The sequence below is a fragment of the Stegodyphus dumicola genome, chromosome 10 (genome assembly GCF_044657685.1).
Source record: "Stegodyphus dumicola isolate Sdum_Otavi_A_Nest chromosome 10, ASM4465768v1".
Taxonomy (NCBI): Eukaryota; Metazoa; Arthropoda; class Arachnida; order Araneae; family Eresidae; genus Stegodyphus; species Stegodyphus dumicola.
Window position 1 is genome coordinate 4,060,642 of NC_140777.1, and position 20,409 is coordinate 4,081,050.

The 20,409-nt window shown below is 34.8% G+C and overlaps 1 protein-coding gene and 1 pseudogene across 7 annotated transcripts in view; one reads left to right on the forward strand and one right to left on the reverse strand.

Annotated features, from left to right (window-relative positions):
- Positions 1-1,125: 1,125 nt before the first annotated feature.
- On the reverse strand, positions 1,126-17,988 carry LOC146994848 (ATP-dependent RNA helicase DDX19A pseudogene; annotated as a pseudogene). The gene is made up of 3 exons (XR_015043250.1): positions 17,854-17,988; positions 10,597-11,706; positions 1,126-1,266 (listed from the first exon to the last, which is right to left on the reverse strand). The product of XR_015043250.1 is annotated as an ATP-dependent RNA helicase DDX19A pseudogene (transcript).
- Positions 9,494-20,409, forward strand: part of LOC146994849 (uncharacterized) — a 62,170-nt gene continuing 51,254 nt past the window's right edge. For 5 of the 6 annotated variants that reach the window (XR_015043251.1, XR_015043252.1, XR_015043254.1 and 2 more), the window contains exons 1-2: positions 11,482-14,614; positions 19,815-19,882. Coding sequence is in view for 1 of the 6 variants with exons in the window: in XM_085824576.1 (XP_085680702.1) it covers positions 9,842-9,970; positions 19,815-19,882 (197 nt within the window). In the remaining 5 variants the exon portion in view is untranslated. Of the gene's footprint in view, positions 9,971-11,481; positions 14,615-19,814; positions 19,883-20,409 lie in introns of those variants that run through there. The other variant, XM_085824576.1, reaches the window with a different exon arrangement.

Sequence of the window (20,409 nt, forward strand, 5' to 3'; positions counted from 1 at the left end):
AACTTCCATGTAAAATACTTGTTAACATCTGTGGTGCTTACTGTAACAACAGTAAAACTGAGCTGAGCTTCACCAATTTATTGCCATCAGGTGATAATTTCTTACTTTTCTTCATGCTTAATTAAGCATTATTTTATTTTATTCATGCATTTCATGAACCAATTTACTCAGGTATTTATAATCTTTGATTTTTGATCAGAATGCACCTAAAAGGATTAAAAATGGATTAGTAGCTAAATATATGTACAAATGTTCAATGTTAATAAAAACCAATGATGAATAAATTCTATATTTTGAAAACTATCGTTATCATTATGGTTGTCCATTTTCACAATTAGCATTTTTGTTCATAAAAAAATTTGCATCATTTGGTGTATGGAAATCAATAATTAAGCAGAGTTCAATGCACTTTTCAGAATACAATTACTTGCAATTTTATAATAGGAAAATATTTTCCTTGATAAAAAATTAAAAAATAAGACATCTGTTGTTTACCAAATCACCAAGTTTACCAAATCACCAAGTTTACCAAATCTGCATTGCTTATACCAATACTGGTGACAATGATGGCCAAGTTTCTATCCTCCTCATTCGGAATCTGCAATGCTTATACCAATACTGGTGTCAATGATGGCCAAGGTTCTATCCTCCTCGTTCGGAATGATTTTTAACTCTCAGATCTTTACAGGTCCAGTTGGCTAGGATCTGTGAGACATTCACACCTGGTTTTGTCAAGTGCCTAAATAAAAAATTTATATCTTTAAATCAGATGCTAGTTTTTATATCACATTATATTTACTTATGTCATTCAAATGAACTAATTTTAAGCCATAAACTTGGTAGCTAAGATGTACTATATTACTCTAGCAGCAGTCATGCTAACAAAATTATTGAGGCCCTCGGTAAAACTGAAACAATCTATGACCAATAAAAATTTTTGCAACGAAATCAAATGATGGTCACAAGGGTCCTCCATTATTTCTTGACTTTGTATAGTACTTCATTTAGTTTGCAATCTTAACATGTTACAACACGTTAAATATACAACAGAATTACTTACATTCAATGAGTTTGAAATCAGTTCTCGAAGAAAGATTTCTTTATTGGAATAGGTGTTGATGACGATGCTCAATGAAGAGCCTTTCTTTATTGGAATAGAAGGTGTTGATGATGATGCTCAATGAGTAGCCTATCTCAGCTTGGAATGCAAACGTTTCCACATCATTGTCCTCCTCCTGCATACGAACTTCGTTCTTGTCTTGGCATCTAAAACAAAAATTCAAAATTTCAGCCATTTTGCCTCATGCAATTTTCTGATCATGTATCAGTTATTAAATACTGATGAACATTCATCCACTAATTTATAAACTTCGTTGTACTTCTGTACATTTATCAGTGTACAAAAATAATTTTCTCGATATAATTGTTTTCACATTTATCTAAAAGCATTTGTTTGCTGATCATTAAAAATAAGTTAATACGTTTCAACTACAAGCAGTAAAAGAACAAAAACGAACATGACGTGAAAGAATTATTTTCATCAACTTCACATATTGTGTTAACAGAAAAAGAAAGCCAATGCTTTAAACTATGACAAATTTGGAATATTTGTAAAAAATATTGCAAATTTATGTTAAAGACTTCAAACAGCCTCTGTTAGTAACATTAAGGGTAATATCAAACTTCCTACCAAACAACTGTTTTCCTCAGTATCATGAGATTTTGTACCTCAACTGATATTAACGCTCTTGCGTCATGCTTGTGTGCTCAATCGCTGTTGCATCATGCTTGTTTGCTGGTCACTCATAATCAGCTTGAGCTTTGAAAAGCTTCGCTCAGCAGACGCGACAGTTACTGGAAATGTCAAAGCTATAAGGAATGCAACAGACATTTGGGAAAGAATTTAATGAACAGCAGATTTTTAAAAGCAGCAGTACTTTGTTGCACTAAACCTGTTAAGTTGCCCAATTCAGCACATAAATCATGAGCATCAACATCCGACCCAGTAATTTTATCTGTTAAGATAACGCTCAGAACATCACAGGTCAGTTTCGCTCATTCCCGTAATGCATCGGAAATTGAGCAAGAAACCAAACTTGTCATAATGGGCTTTCATCCCATTATGACAAGTTTCATATAGTCCTGCAATCTGAGCTGTTGAAAACATTATTTCGCCCTCGTCCATCTCAAGTTCTGTAGCTAACTCTTTAGCTGCATCTTTGGCCAAATTAAAACCTGTTTCTTTGAAGGATTTTAGGAAGTTGATTGTGTTCTGAATACAATTCAAAGTAACATTAAATTACATAGCCTTACTTTGCTACATTTTGCTCACAATATTAACTTTCTCCAAGAGATCGTACCCTATTACTAACAATACCCAGAAAGGGTAGCGTTTAATTTGGTTTGCCAAACTGGCAGCCTTCATTGTTACCTTTGGGTAGTTTCTCTCAGAGACCTCAATTAATAATGCACCATAAATCAATTCTATCTGAAACCTCACAGATTTAACAAAATCTCTTCGACATTCGCACCATGTTTCTGAGGTTGGCTTCACTGTAAACAATTTAACATATCGCTTGAGCAAATACCATAACTGAATTGATGCAGCAAACAGCAAAAAATCCAAAAAAAGGTCGACAGTAGTAGTCGAAGATTTCACCATATCTCTGAACATTAAGCCATGAGAACCGCATGGAAGGTAAAACGCTTTCGGATTTAGCTGAAGTATGCGTTTTTGTTTGCCACTGTTCTGTCCTCTCATATTGGATCCATTATTAAATCCTTGCCCTCTGCAGTTTTGTATTTTCTGCAGCAAATTTAGTTCATCAAGCTTTTTCAAGCATGCTTCTGTCAAACCTGTGCTACTACCTACTGCCAAAAAGCCTACAAATCACAATTTTTGTCACATAAACATTGGCAATTCATATTATCATAGTCATTTGCTCCTGATAGTTTGCATCAGGAGTATAATCTACCATGATGGAGACATATTTGATAGTGTGAGTGTCTGCAATTATTTTCTTGAGAACCACTTCGCCCATCAGATGGAGGTGTTCATTTTGGATGTGATTAACAAGATAATAGTCATGTATCTCTGCGTTTTTGATATGTTCTGTCAGCATTTTTGATAAGACAAATCCAGCAAAATTCCTTCCCTGGCCTTTACCTGCACAACTGTTTGTCTGTTTATCACAGATATACATACTTCCAGTTACAAAAATGTTTTAATTGACCCAAATACTTTTATTTTGGTATTTTTATATTTAAGAGATTATAAATTACAATATCTAACATTTCATACATTTCTTTGCATTACATTCATTTACATTTTCTTCCTCCCAAAAATTAAGTACAAAAAGTCCAAAGCTGCCCATATCATTATGAACGAAGTGCCACATATGAGATTGACCACCGATACCCACTGAATGAAATGCTGCTTCCAAAATTTTCTTAACTTTCCGAAACTATAAATATTTTATAGGAAAATCAACTAACAATAATCGTATTCGTAACATTAATGACATCCCTACTAACAAGGGGACTCAGTCCCTGCCACTCTTCCAGCCCTACCACCTTCAATGGATTTAAATAAGCAATCTTGCTGGTTCTTCCATCTGGCTGAGGATTTGTAGTGTAACGTTAATAGGAACAGAATTTTAAAAAATCATTCTTTGGAGAATTCCTAAAATACTTAGCTTTGGAACTTAGTTGCCTAGTAAGCCTAAGAATTGCCAAGACTGGGGCAGGTTCACACTATTGGAGAAAAACTTACATTACCAGCAGCTGAAGATATCGTTTTAACATTATTAAACGAAAAAGGAGCTAATGAACTTAATAATATCACGTTATCAAATGATCTAGTAAGTTGATGAATTCATGAAATGGCAAATTCATACCAAAGACACTTGTTCGGAAAATAAAACACAGCAAGTATTTTGCATTAAAGTTAGATGAAAATACTGATATAACGTACTCTATTCAATTATTAGTTTAAATAAGATAAATGAATTGCCGAAGAGTATTTATTTTAAGAATGTATTCATTACAGAGCAACTGTAAATGATATTTTCAAAATACAGTACAAAGTCTTTAATTCAGACATCCATAATCCAGAATGATCTTAATACTCAAAGCTGCAAACTTCCTGTGCATGCGTAAATGCATGCACAGAAATTATGAAATTATTAAAATAAAAATTAAAACATAAACGCATAATGCACTTACGAATGTGCTTAATACATTTACACATGCACGTTTAATGTATAACGGATGGTATAAGCTAGGCTAAAATTATCTAATTATCTATTTCAGGAAATGTTGCAGATTGCACTGTTCTTTAATCTTCAAATTGATCCAGCTTATTATTTTTTTGCAGACTGTTAGAGCAATTTTATAAAAGTAAGCTCGAACTTTCGATTATCTCAAAAAGAGTTTCCGATTCTGGAGCTGCAAAAGGATCTACAAAGTGAAAGCATGTTTCGATGTCCATCAAACAAAAATTGGAATTGCTGCAAAACATGGATAAAGGCATATACTTTGTTTTCTCTAACCATTCCGAAATCTGTTTATCAATTTCACGCTGCTCTGCGGGCATGAAACGTCGCTGCGCACAATGAACTGGAAGTTGATCTGTCAGCACTATCCTCATCTTCAGGGCAGATGTTTTTATTTTATTCGGCCTATAAGTTCTTACTAAATGTAGTATTTCATCTCTATGTACTTCGTCTTTGATTGATTTAAATCAAATTCCTTGTCATTATAAATATCACGAATAGACATCAAATAGTTTTCTGGTTGCAATTTTCTAATTTTGACTATGCATAATGTATGCTTTACGCATGCGCGCATTGAAAGAAATGTGTAATAAAGTAAATATATATTAAACTTTTTTTTTGTAAATTTTGATACCCTTTAGATCATAATTGCTCTTTATTTCACAAATTACAGTTTCATATTTTTAATTTTACAATTTCTGCATGCCATCTTACCAGATTTAAACTGATGATCTATAATCCGGAAAAAACCCTAATTCGAAATCGCCAAAGTCCCGACGAGTCCAGATTAAAGACTTTGTACTATAATTTGTTGTAATTGTCCTATATATGTTTATGTGCTATAAAGATCCCTTTAAATAATTAGGTCAGGTGATGCTTCTTTACACGTGTGTGGAGGGGGGGATATCAAATCATGTATTTTATATGGAATACATTAATGACAATAAATTATAATAAAAGTGCTATATTTAATTATTCATGAAACTGCATTCAGGAGGAATTCATTTAGTGTCTTACATTTGTTTCTGAATATTCATATTTACAAAATTTATTTGCAAAGCAGCCTTACAAAATGTTAAAAGAATCGAATTCATTTTTATACACATATGTTGCTGCTTATTTCTTTAAAAACCCTGTTTTAAGTAAAAAAAAACAATTTCTTAAAATATATAATGGAAATTCTGTCATTTTAAGTTTTTGGACACAGGAACATGCCATTTATACTTATGAAAATGTACAAATAACAGACTAGTTAATCAAATGTGTTTTAGCTCAACATCCCCCTCAGTTTATGCCAATAAATTCTAAAGAAGAAAAAAGTGTTGCAGCTTCTTTCAGTGCCTCTAAACGTAGATTCTATTCAATCTTTTATCATGATTAAATTTCCACTTTCCGATTGTGCTTCCACTAATTTCAACAGTTACACGAATAACTCTATAATCATATTATTTTTATGCATATACATTTCTACATACACTTCTCTGCGAAAGTTCTTCCTACCCATGACATATTTCTCCTAGAAGCATTCCACATTCTCAACGGAGTAGTAAGAGTCCTAGAAATAGGCACACTATACGAAGTGTCACCTTAAATGACACACTATAAGAACACAATGTGCTTTCTAGCACAGGCAATTATAGGGCCCATCTTTAAATTTCACATCATAACTTCAATAAGGGTGTGGAAGTCATTCTCTCTTTCAGTGTCTCTAAATACCAAGCTCCATTCATCATTCGGAAATTTTTGCTTTCAACAATCACACCAACACCTAATGTCATATCTCACCTGCATTTCTACATATATTTCCCTGCAAAAATTTCTCAAATCTGTGACATATTTGTCAGACATGTTGGTCTTAAAAGAAATGAAATCACATAAAGCCTAGCCATGCATAGATCTCTCAATGGAACTCCCCAGATTCTCAACTGAATTTGTGTGAGCCATAGAAACAGAATCCTTAAATGTCACACTGTGACTCACTGGAAGACAACAACGGGCTCTCCAGCAGTGTCAGACAATTATAGATTCTGCTTTATGTTCTTCTTCATAACTTCATCAGATGGAGAACAAAAATCACATGATGTTTCATTACCTCCAAACACCCAGACTCCATTCACTCTTTAATCATTCAGAAATTTTTGATTTACAAGCTTATTTCCATCAATTTCAACAACCACACCAGCATCTAATATCATATTTTCATTCACACATATTTCTATTTGTATTTATCTGCTAAAATATCTCAAATCTGTGACAGATTTATCAGACATTTTGGTCTTAAATGAAATCACATGAAGCCTAGCCATGCATAGATCTTTCAATGGAACTCCCCAGATTCTCAACTGAATTTGTGTGAGCCATAGTGTTGTGAAATGAACTAAAGTAATAACTGGCGCGAGGCGCTGTTCGTGACGTACGTCAGCCTGCATGCCGAGTGTTTCGAATGTTTTGCTTGTAGAAGGAACGAAAGCTGATCTTGGAAGAGAAAGACTGTTTTGATGAAAATAAAGAATGGCTTATTAAGAATTTTTTGTCTTTATTCATAACGCACCCAGCCTCGGGTAGAGGAAGCCCGCAACTGAATGAACTGTTTTGAATATATTTGATTGATATATTTTTTGTGTTCTTCGCAACATAGTGGAACCCTCGGCGGGACCGGGTGCAATGAATTGAAATTTTCCGATTGAACTTTTGATTTTGAACTTCGATTTTGAATATACTTTGAAGATGGATTTGATCGCTTTAAAGGCTCAAAGAAGAGGACTTAGAATAGCATTTTCTCAAACCTCAATGAAAACCAAAAGTGAATTAACTAAGGAAGTAAGAGATTTAAAAATACTTTCGATTTTGAAGTGTAAACTTTGTGATAAATTCCAGAGACTTGACGTATGGCAGAGTGCTATTTCGCAGCAGATTTTGCAGACTGAAGACGGAGAAAAATTATTTAGTGATGATTTTAAAGAAGCGGAGGATTACCGAGATAAGTTTCTAGAACAGAGTGCTCAAATAGGTGTGTATTTAATTATGGCAAAGCACACTAGGGCTATCTGCCTAAGAGCAGGGATGCCCTCGTGGAGGACTTTCTAACTGGCTCGTATACACGTTACACATGGGGAAAACCACGAAAACACCCATGCAGCCAGCCCGTTCGCGGGATTCGAACCTCGGACCGAACTACCAGTGTTCAGCCACTTTACCACTCGGCCGCTGGTGGGCCGTGCTCAAATAGATGCTGAAATACAAGCCCCTTCTTTTCCAAGTAAATTCGAATCTAGGAAATTTAAATTGTCTAAAATTGAGCTTAAGAAATTCAGTGGTGAAGCTAAAGATTACATGACTTTTTGGAGTCAGTTCCAGAATATCCACGACGACAAAAGTATCGCTGATGAAGATAAAATGCAGTATCTGTTGCAGGCCATGGAACCCAAATCAAAGGCAAGACGTCTAGTCCTTAGCTTCCTGGCAACGGCAGCTAATTATCCTAAAGCCATCAAACAACTAAGAGAGCGCTTTAGACGCGAAGATTTACTTGTGCAAATCTTTGTGAGAGACTTTTTAAGCCTAGTGATGAAGAACGCTGTAACCGGAAGAGCAAAAACTGATCTACCATCTCTCTATGATGAACTAGAAGGAAAATTGCGAGCGTTGGAAAGTTTGGGGAGAACCCAAGAAAAATATGGGGATTTTTTGACCCCCTTAGTGGAAAGTTGCTTACCAGAAGAAGTATTGATGGCATGGTAAATAAGCAGAAATCACGATTCCAATGAAACTAAAGGGACTCGATCCTTGCAACATTTAATGAATTTCTTAAAACACGAAGTTAAGGGGGATAGAGATGGTTCTACTTGCAAGAACTGGTTTCACTTCCCAACAGAACCATCGGAAGAAAGACTTTAACCATGCACAGGTACAGCAAAATGAACCCGTAACAGCGTCAGCTCTAGTAAGTCTTGAGAATTCAGGTAGGAGTGTTCCGAACTGTAATTTTTGTGAAAAGAAACATTTTAGTGAAAAATGTTACTCTGCAAAAAAAATGACGTTAGCTGAAAAACAACAATTGTTATTGAAAAAGTGTTTCTCTTGTCTGAAAAGAGCGAGTCACATTAGTAAATTTTGTCCTTTGAAAGGTAAGTTAAGTTGTTTTATTTGCAAAAGTTGTAATCATTTTGATGTAATGTGTAATCAAAAGCTAAAAAATAACGATCAGATACATGTTTCAAAAGAGAGTTCTCTTTCTAACTGTGGCGGAAGTTAAACTGTATTTTTGCAAGCGCTGTGCAGAGTTGGGTGTTAAGGTCGTGAGAAAATTATTCGCTGCATAATTGATAGCGGAAGCCAAAGTAGCTACGTTAGTGAAAGTATGATAAGGAAAGTTTTCATGTAGTTTTGAAGCACTTTCTGAGAAAGATTTGCGGTTTTATTCCTAAGGTTAAAGTTGTTTTAGTCTAAGAAATAAATAACTAACTAAAAGCAGTAGATCACATACTATATGATTACCGGAACCTGTACATTCTTGCAAGTATACTTCCAACCTGGCTTTCTGTCCCAATTTTGAGAGGGATCTGCAGGAATTAGTCCCTCTGAAACCCGCCATGTTTCTTATCGAGAACAGAAATTCCAATGTTGAAGATCTTCATGAATTAAATTCGTCAAGTCTTAATAAGAGATTAAAGTATAGAACTAAATTGTTAAATGATCTGAGACAACGATTTAGAAAAGAATACCTTAGTCAACTGGTTCAAAAGCATAATGAAAAAGGATCTCGGGAACCTGCAGTAGGAGAAATAGTACTGATGGAGGATGATAACAGAAAACGTTTATTTTGGTCCTTAGCCCGAATTACAGAATTGATCCCTGGATGTGATGGAAAGATTTGTACGGTTAAACTTAAGACCCGGCATGGAACAGTTGTACGACCAATACAATGCATCTTTCCTCTGGAGATACAGGCCAATGATAGAAACATAATTCCTGCTAAGAAACTGGGTGCAGAGGAATCTAATTCTAGTGCTGGATGTATGTTAAAAAGGGGAATTGCACCTGATAAAATGGTGATGCAACAATATTCCTCCTCTGGACGACTTGTGAAAGCTCCAAAAAAAAAAATCTTGATCTTTTAAATAATGTTTTAATGAGCTTGAGACTCAACCTGAGTCTCAAAGGTGGGGGAAGGATGTTGTGAAATGAACTGAAGTAATAACTGGCACGTGGCGCTGCTGTTTGTGACGTCAGCCTGCGTGCTGAGTTTTTCGAATGTTTTGCTCGTAGACAGAACGAAAGCTGATCTCGGAAGAGTGAGAATGTTGTGATGAAAAAAAAGAATGGCTTATTAAGACTTTTTTGTCTTTATTCATAATGCACCCAGCCTCGGGTAGAGCCAGCCCGCAACTGAACAAACTGTTTTGAATATATTTGATTTATATTTTTTCTGTGTTCTTCGTTAACAGTAGCTCTAAATGGCACTTTAAACTAATTTGGTGTCCATCCTTGACAATCAAGTACATTCATGCAAGCTGACAATTATCTATGTAATCTTTCCACAAGATAACACAGCCACAATCAAAGATATGATTTTTGCCATCCCATGTCTCCTAAAATGCTACTGGTATAGCTGCTTTGGCTCTGGCCTTGAATACTACATGTCATACAATCAGAATTGCTTTCAAATAGTCTCACTGCAAGAACACTACTTCCAGGTAAGTCCTCACACTAAGTGTGAAAACTTTTGAAATTACTACAAGTTCAATAACCGGATTCTCTAAAAGAAACACCAAATGTCATGTTGCACTAAATGTGAGCAATTTTCACACTGCCGAAGATATCTGGAGAATACATCACTCCAGACACTTTATCAGACATTCAATATCTGAGTCACTTCCACAGCATCTGTCATTCATGCTGCCAGAGGCATTTACTTTGGACATTACTGGGTGGTCTTAACTACATAAATTACAGTATTGAATCAAGTTATCATATATTTTTTCTCCATTTATATTTTGTGATTAAAATTAACTTTAAAAAATTTCTATCACAATAACTTGCAAATATTTTTAATGGGAAATATAATGACAAAAATCCAAGAAATGACTAACCATACACAGAATAATTAAAGAACATATATATAAATAATTCATTTCTCTTTTTCTTTAAATTCAGAAATTTCAAAAATTTAGAAAATTACTCATTTGAATGATGCGAATATTAATAGCATGTTTGATTAAAGGTAAATTAATATTTTTATTCTTTGAAAAGCAAAAACTGCTTTCATAAATAAATTTTACTTTTATAATTATAGAGCATCTTACCAAGAATTGTTACTTACTTTTTCTTTTCCTTCTCTAAATCTATTGAGAATGGCTATTCAACTAACCAAGATGCAGTCTTCCTGGTATGGCAAAATATAATAACCTGTCCTGTTGACACAGTACCATATATGTTACACAAAGCTTGAAATTTCTCTTTTTTATCTCTGCATACTATGCAATACTGATCTATAATATCCAAACTGTCTTCTTCCCTTTTCAGTTTAATTATAATAGGATCAGAAACAATCAATTCTGCAAATTGCATGACTCCTTCAGAATAAGTAGCTGAGAACAGCATCATCTGACAATCTTTCGGTAGCTGCTTATGGATGCAAATAGACTGGTCTTGATATCCTTGAGTCGAGATCATAACATCTGCTTCATCTAAAACAAATACTTTTATTTTCCTGAGATCAAAAAACTTATAGCGCAATGCCCAATCATAAACTTTATCAGGAGTTCCAATCATAAAATGAGGAGTAATTTTTTCTCCTCTTTGCAAAACCTCACCTCTAACATCAAAACAAAATTCAATGTTAGGACAAAATTTTGCCATTTGTTTTGCCACTTTTCCTGTCTGCATGGCTAACTCATATGTTGGGGATAAAATAAGCACATGAGGATATTTCAAATTTGTGTCCACTCTGCTCAAATTTGCCAAAAGAAAAGCAGCAGTTTTAAGCGTACCACTCTGAGACTGAGCAATCATATTTTGTGGAGGATCTGCAATAAGAGTAGGAAGAGCAGTTTCTTGTATTTTTGAGGATGAATTAAATCCCATACCATACACACCTTTAAGAAGTTCAGGTCGCAGATTCAATTCTTCAAAAGATTTCACAGAATAAAGAGATGAATTAGGATTTCTCTGGATATCTATATCATGAGAAACTTCAATTAAATGAGATCTGATAGGTTTTTCATCAGAGATATCTCAGCAGGATTTAATTCAGGTTCATCATCTTTTCCATCATCGTCTTTTGATGCTTCATCAGGAATCTTTGGAGGAGGTATTGGAGGTGGCACAGGTGGTGGAATAGGATCGTCCAAATTGTCAACTAATTTCGAAATTCCTTTCCCTTGTATATCAGCAGAAAGACTCCAATCATCAACATCTGCCATGATAAAGCCTATCGAAAATGTAAATGTCAAAATTTAGATTTCTGTAAATTCTAACATATGCAAAGACAAAGACATACTTAGAAAAACTGAAATCGTAACAAATATAATGCATGTGTCCCAAATAATTAAAATGTATGAAGATCATAAAAAGCAGTTATTTTACTTATGTCACATTACTTTAAAGTGATAACTCTATTGCTGCAACAAAAAAAAAATCTGATTATTATGCCTTTCATTATATGGTATTCAATTCTATGTCCAAAAACTCATGAATATACAAGTTACCTACTAACTAAATGTAGAAAATGGTTCCCAGTGGAGAAATAGTATCTATTTCAATTTGCAACCATCTTGTTTAGTTACCATCTAGACTTTGGTTTGTAAACAGGACAGACTAAATAATCATATTTTGTGAAGTTTTTATCATGAATATCTTTGTATCAACAGAGCCAGTTTGAAGAAAGGCCAGCACCTGGGTAATCATGTAATATGTGATCTAATCACTTAGCTACCGTAATTTCCAGAAGAAAGGCTGCATCAGCTTAAACGCCACACTCGAGAAAAATAGCGGGAAAAAAATTAAAATTAATTTACTCAGAAACGCCGCATCAGCGTAAACGCCGCAATAGATTAAATTGCGCATGACATCGTCGTGGGTCATATAGATGCAAAAACTCAACCTAAGTCCTGATATATGACATACCAGTTAAGAAAAATGCATGAAATGAAACCATAACTCAAAAATAAATTAAAGGTCAGAAATGTATAGCTTCTGTACCGTTTACAGACATTTTCAAAAATTTTCCGCTCCCTTCTTACTTAAAAACTATTCAACAACTACTTGTACCCAAACTGATGGGATCTGTATTTGGCAGAATGCCAAGAAAAATCCATTCATGCTGAAGGGGAAATATGTCAGAGTTCGTTATTGCGAGGCAGCTGGAGGGAGTCGTGTCAGCCTTTGAAAAAAATTGCAGAAAAGGCAGGGTGGGGAGAGGATGGGTCCTGGAAAATTCATCGAATAGCAGAGAAGAGAGACTATTCAAACTGATGAGAATGTTGATTTGAAAGGGGGAAGAATGTTATTGTTCTGAGATCTCGTTTAGGGTGAATAAGGCATGTAGGTCCGTTCAAGGGAAAGAATGTAAACAAAATAACATTCGCAAAAAGCAACTGAGTGGTCTTTTGTGTGGCAATAGCACCAGTCTATGCACAATGAAAAGGCCATCCTAACTATGTACAATGACCATCGTAGGAAATATTTTATTTTTAGTGCACCTAAACGCCGCATGGGTAGAACCGCCGCACCCGCTGAAAATTTAAATTTCAAACACGTAAACGCCGCAGCGTTTCTTCCGGAAATTATGGTATTTATTTTTAGAGGGTGATCCTAAAATTTGCTGTCTTCTCACCTTTATTTTATTGCATGCTCAAATTTAAAAAGAGTGTTTTAGTCTAAGAAATAAATAACTAACTAAAAGCAGTAGATCACATACTATATGATTACCAGAACCTGTACATTCTCGCAAGTATACTTCCAACCTGGTTTCTGTCCCAATTTTCAGAGGGATCTGCAGGAATTAGTCCCTCTGAAACCCGCCATGTTTCTTATCGAGAACAGAAATTCCAATGTTGAAGATCTTCATGAATTAAATTCGTCAAGTCTTAATAAGAGATTAAAGTATAGAACTAAATTGTTAAATGATCTGAGACAACGATTTAGAAAAGAATACCTTAGTCAACTGGTTCAAAAGCATAATGAAAAAGGATCTCGGGAACCTGCAGTAGGAGAAATAGTACTGATGGAGGATGATAACAGAAAACGTTTATTTTGGTCCTTAGCCGGATTTACAGAATTGATCCCTGGACGTGATGGAAAGATTTGTACGGTTAAACATAAGACCCAGCATGGAACAGTTGTACGACCAATACAATGCATCTTCCCTCTGGAGATACAGGCCAATGATAGAAACATAATTCCTGATAAGAAACTGGGTGCAGAGGAATCTAATTCTAGTGCTGGATGTATGTTAAAAAGGGGAATTGCACCTGATAAAATGGTGATGCAACAATATTCCTCCTCTGGACAACTTGTGAAAGCTCCAAAAAAAATCTTGATCTTTTAAATAATGTTTTAATGAGCTTGAGACTCAACCTGAGTCTCAAAGGGGGAAAGGATGTTGTGAAATGAACTGCAGTAATAACTGGCGTGAGGCGCTGCTGTTTGTGTCAGCCTGCGTGCTGAGTTTTTCAAATGTTTTGCTTGTAGACAGAACGAAAGCTGATCTCGGAAGAGCGAGAATGTTGTGATGAAAAAAAAGAATGGCTTATTAAGACTTTTTTGTCTTTATTCATAATGCACCCAGCCTCGGGTAGAGCCAGCCCGCAACTGAACAAACTGTTTTGAATATATTTGATTTATATTTTTTCTGTGTTCTTCGTTAACAGTAGCTCTAAATGGCACTTTAAACTAATTTGGTGTCCATCCTTGACAATCAAGTACATTCATGCAAGCTGACAATTATCTATGTAATCTTTCCACAAGATAACACAGCCACAATCGAAGATATGATTTTTGCCATCCCATGTCTCCTAAAATGCTACTGATATAGCTACATTGGCTCTGGCCTTGAATACAGGTTTCGCTTCCCAACAGAACCATTGGAATAAAGACTTTAACCACGAACAGGTAAAGAAAAATGAACCCGTAACAGCGTCAGCTCTAGTAAGTCTTGAGAATTCAGGTAGGAGTGTTCCGAACTGTAATTTTTGTGAAGAGAAACATTTTAGTGAAAAATGTTACTCTGCAAAAAAAAAATGACTTTAGCTGAAAACAACAATTGTTATTGAAAAAAGGTGCTTGTTTTTCTTGTCTGAAAAGAGCGAGTCACATTAGTAAATTTTGTCCTTTGAAAGGTAAGTTAAGTTGTTCTATTTGCAAAAGTTGTAATCATTTTGATGTAATGTGTAATCAAAAGCTAAAAAATAACGATCAGATACATGTTTCAAAAGAGAGTTCTCTTTCTAACTGTGGCAGAAGCGAAACTGTATTTTTGCAAACGCTTTGCGTTCTAATTCGGTGTCAAGGTCGCGAGAAAATTTTTCGCTGCATAATTGATAGCAGTGAAAGTATGATGAGTCAGCTTAAAGCATCTCCACTTCCGGAGGAGACAGTTATACATGCACTGTTTGGGGGGGACGAAACAAAACCTAAACAACATAAAGTGTTTTCCGTCGAGGTCAGCAGTTTAAAAGGAATGTTTGCATGTAGTTTTGAAGCACTTTCTGAGAAAGATTTGCGGTTTTATTCCCAAAGTTAAAGAGATTTTGAATGAATTAAAAGGAAAAGAAATCGAATATTCTGATCCATTGCGAAAGGAAACTGAAATTAACCTTTTAATCGGAGCAGATGTTATAGGAAAATTATTGACGGGAAACTCTATTGAATTACAGTCCCGGGTAACCGCTGAAACGAAACTTCTGTGGACGGTATTTGGAAAACGAAATTCGGGTGAAAATAATTATATTTTGAAAACATTTTCAATGCATGTCAGGAGAATTCCTCTGAATGAGTTATGGGAACTTGAAAATATAGGAATATGCGCTCGAATGGAAACTGTTAACATGAAAGAAAGTTTTAATTTATCTGAATTTGAGAATAAAATGAAAATTCTTCCAGATGGAAGATATGAAGTTGAACTTCCTTGGAAATGTGATACGACACATTTAACCGATAATAAAGAATTATCCTGGAAAAGGTATCAAAAGATGATCTATAAACTCAAATGTAGTAAATTTTTCAATGATTATCAAAATGTGTTCAAGGAATGGGAAAGGTTGAATATTATTGAAAGTGTTCCAGAAACCGAACTGAATAATGAATGTCATTATTTGCCGCATAAGCCTGTAATCAAATTAGGAAGTGAAACCACGAAAATTCGTCCTGTTTTTGACGCTTCTGCATCTGAGAAAGGAAAACTCTCTTTGAACGAATGTTTGTGTAAAAGAATAAATCTTATTGAATTAATACCTGATATTATAGATCGTTTTAGAATGTATCCGATAGGTATTAGTGCCGATATTGAAAAAGCTTTTTTAATGTTATCCGTCGAATCTAAAGATAGAGATTTTCTCAGATTTTTTTTTCCCATGCAATAAAGGGCAATGAATTTATAGGCATTGCAGAGTTGTGTTTGGAGTTTCTTCGAGCCCCTACTTGTTGAACATATCTATAATACATCTATTAGAAAACTGTCCACGTCAATATAGTGAAGTTGCTCAAAAATTGAAATCGTCCTTTTATGTGGATAATTGTTTATCAAGTGTTTTTAGTATTGATGAACAGTATACGTTTATTGAACATTCCAAATTAATCATGTCAAATAGATGTTTTAACTTGAGCGGTTTTGAAAGCAATGTGGCTGGTACAAATGTTGACAAACATTCAGGGGATACTTTCGTTTTACAGGTAATTTAGAATTTGGATAATGATACGCTGAGGTGCTGCACAGATACAGATACATTGACCTGTGATACGAAAATCACAAAGAGGTCAATTTTAGCAATTGTGCAGACAATTTTTAATCCAATTGGTTTATTAATGCCAACTACATTGCTTCCAAAACTGTTGTTGCAAAAATTGTGGAAAGTGAAAATTGCATGAATTGTCTCTGAATGATGTAAATATATTTTTGAACTGGTTTAAAGAACTTAATGTTTTGAAAGATGTTACTTTGCCTCGATACTTGTTTATCAATGACACGTCTGAACTACATGTATTTGTGGATGCTTGCAAGGGGGCGTATGCAGCGTGTATCTTTGTTCGATCAGTATTTAATTCTGAAGTAAAAATAAATCTCGTACGGGCGAAGTCTAGAGTATCGCCTTTGAAATGTTTAAGCATTCCTCGCTTAGAATTAATGGCCTGTTGTATAGGTTCTAGACTTGCAAATTATATTATCAAGGCTCTCAGTTTGCCCGATTTAAAAGTTACCTTCTGGTCTGATTCAACCACTGCCCTTTGGTGGATAACAGAGCAAGGAAATTGGTCTGTTTTCGTTGAAAATCGGGTTAAAGAGATTCAAGAGTTGACACGAGGTCATTCATGGAGACATGTCCAAGGGAAACTGAATACTGCCAACTTGTTATCGCGCGGATGTTTTGCGAAACAAATGCTTCGGTCTAGATGGTGGGAAGGCCCCTTGTGGTTGCGAGAAGGCCCTGAAAACTGGCCCACTGGTGAGATTATTTGTTTGCATGAAGAAGTAGAATTGGAGAGGAAAAAGATAAAAATAGTGAAAATTGATCTATCAAAAGACGCACCCCCTTGGCATCGAATCAGTGTATCCAATTATGATAAAATGATTAGAATATTTGCATGGATATTTAGATTTGTAAATAATTGTAAAGATGGTTCTGAAAAGAATAGAAACATTGAACTTTCACAGTATGAAATTGAAAATTCTGAGAAAATTTTAATTAGGTTGGTTCATGCAGTAAAAGAATTGCTGAAATGTACTTTAGGTAAATCAGTGTTATCATATGAAGACCTTTATACTATTATTTGTGATTGTGAAACTATAATTAATTGTAGACCCTTAACTTATGTTTCTGAAGATCCGCAAGAATTAGTACCTCTGACACCCGCCATGTTTCTTATCGAGAACAGAAATTCCAACGTTGAAGATCTTGATGAATTAAATTCGTCAAGTCTTAATAAGAGATTAAAGTATAGAACTAAATTGTTAAATTATCTGAGACAACGATTTAGAAAAGAATACCTTAGTCAACTGGTTCAAAAGCATAATGAAAAACTGAAGTAATAACTGGCGCGAGGCGCTGCTGTTCGTGACGTCAGCCTGCGTGCTGAGTGTTTCGAATGGAATGCTTGTAGATGGTACGAAAGCTGATCTCGGAAGAGTGAGACAGTTTTGATGAAAATAAAGAATGGTTTATTAAGAATATTTTGTCTTTATTTATAATGCACCCAGCCTTGGGTTAGAGGCAGTCCGCAACTGAACAAACTGTTTTGAATATATTTGATTTATATATTTTCTGTGTTCTTCGCAACAAGTGTCTTGAATTTAATGTTTCGAATTGAAAATAACCAAACTTATTTTATTAAAACAATTTTAGAAAGGTTATTTGTAACTTACCTCTCAGGAATTGGGGGAGGAATTAAAGTCGATGACATCTGACCTTTTGATTGCAAGGCTGAAATTTCCTCCACTGTGTCCTCGAATGGATTAGTGATTTTCAAGAATGGTATTTACAATCTGTGCCACCCTTGAATGGATTCGTTTCACTCATTCTGAAAGGGTTAGTACCAGAAATTTCTTTCGAAACCACCTTAAGTGGAGCGGAATCAACCAGTGAATTTTCGAAGACAGGCATTGCATTGTTGAATACTTCCACTTTCGAAATATTGGAAGCGTCAGACTCACAGCGAACAAAAACCTCATAGCAGTTACAACTATTGCTATCCACGGATGGTACTTCCTTCACATTCCCATTGTTGGTAGGTGTTACAATCTCTTTTGAATTTTCATCAAAAATGTTTTTAATTGGGGACATTCCCTCATTCTGTTCGAGCTCGGTTTCAGAAGACGCAGGTTCTGCTGGAGCATCTTGGATTTTGATGCAAATAGAATGCTTGTTACTGTTCAATTTAGAATTTTCAACAACCTTTGATTTCTTAGCTACATTTATCTTTGGTCTCCGAGAGCCTTTTGGACTGGATTTAGTGATGGTAGGCGAAACGGACGAACGACTGCCAGTAAATATGGGCCTCGGAATGCGAGAGGGTTGATCAGCAGATCCAGGGTCGCTACGCGTTCGACGAGCTGGAAGGTGTTTCCTCATTCTTGGAGGCACACTGGGGTGGGATAAGACTTTATAGGGGTTGATGTAGGCGGTGACCCTATTATACCTTTTGCTTTCACCGGCTTTTTGAAATTCTTCGATGTGCTGAATAATTTTGAGCTTGAAGGAACAGGTGGTGATAGAATAGTTCCAGAATTTATTTCATTACTAAAAGTTATGGGTGTTCCATTTTTAGCTGCTATATTCTTCTCCTGGCAGTCAGAGATTACACCATTTTTCAGATTATTTACATTACTTGTATCTAAATCTCCAGTTACTGAGTTTAAGTCCTTTTTAACTTCCGCTTCATTAGAAGTCTTGTCTTCCTCTGCCCTGCGAACATCTTCACAACTATTGCTGTTAGTTATGACTACTATTGGGCCCCTCTGAGTGTCCTTTTTACTCTGCAACTCCTCACTGTCTTTTGGCTCGCCTGCATCTAACTCTTTCTCCAACCTAAAAACATTAAAGATTTAAGGGTGAAACATAATAAAAAATAAGCACAAGCAGCATACAAAAACTGGTATATTATGTCGATTTTTTGCTTCACAACAAAATAAATAAATCATGTTGCTAATATGTTATTTAAAAGCTATAAAAACATAAAGAATAGTTATTTTTTAATTTTGTGGGTAGACGTAATAATATTAATTTGCTAACTTTGGTAAAACAAAAACTTTGTAACTAGTATTTTCCGAAGCAGGTTGTTTCGACGCCAACATTTCGACGCAGGGGCAATTGGACGCCATATTTTTTTTCAGATTTTTATTTATTTTTAGAATAAATATGAAGTAATAGAAATAAGTAATATGACTGATTGTTATTTATTGAATTAGCAATTGCTTGCATGCATATTTGAAATAAATATATGTGTGAGAGTGTTCTAGATTTTTTGTTTGTGTCCCAGATTAGTGAGAAGCCTCCTTCGCTTATAGTGTTAAACAGAAAATAAAAACAACACTTTAAACTATGACGAATTTGGAATTATTGTAAAAAATATTGCAAATTCATGTTAAAGACTTCAAACAGCCTCTGTTAGTGCTGAAACTCTCACCGACAACCATGTGATTTGCGCATGCGCGCAGCAAAAACTAAATCAGAACTTTTTAGTTGAACTTTGAGAACTCGTGATGGACGTTTGAGTGAAACATGTAATCCTTATCTTTGTGTTATATATATATATATATTAGTTTAGTGCTGTTATTGTAAATTTAATATCTTATTATCTTAGAAGCCTCTCTCTTTCTGTGAATAGTGTATAGATGTACTTAAGAAAAATACTCCCGGATATGCCTTTGGAGAAGAAAGAAGATCGATTAAAAGGTAAGTTTTTTACCTTTTATTTTCTAAGAATTATACATTTTTTGGCATCCCTGCCAGGATGAAAGTGAATTGTTGATATTTGTTGAATTATTGAATATATATTAAACAATGACAGAATTCATCGATACATTGAAAAGGAAACGTGGCCACATAAGAGCTGCCGTTACAAAATTAGTTGGCTGAATCGAAACTGAATAATCAAAAACAGAAGTGAATGCAGAGGAACTAGAAATTTCCTTAGAATACTTAAATGTAAAATCGAATGAGTTAAAACAAATAGATGCCGATATAGAAAAATTAATAGACATAAAGGATCTAGACCAGGAATTAAACGGTGTTGACGAATATCGTAAAAGAATAACTACATTTAAATACAAAGCTAACAAAAAATTGAAAGAAATTAATATAGAAGAACAAAAATTTAGTGTGTTAAGAAGCACTGAACAGTTAAGTGAAAGAATAGAAAACGTGAAAACCGAAAATCATAATGTGAAGCTTCCTAAACTTACGATTCTGAAGTTTTATGG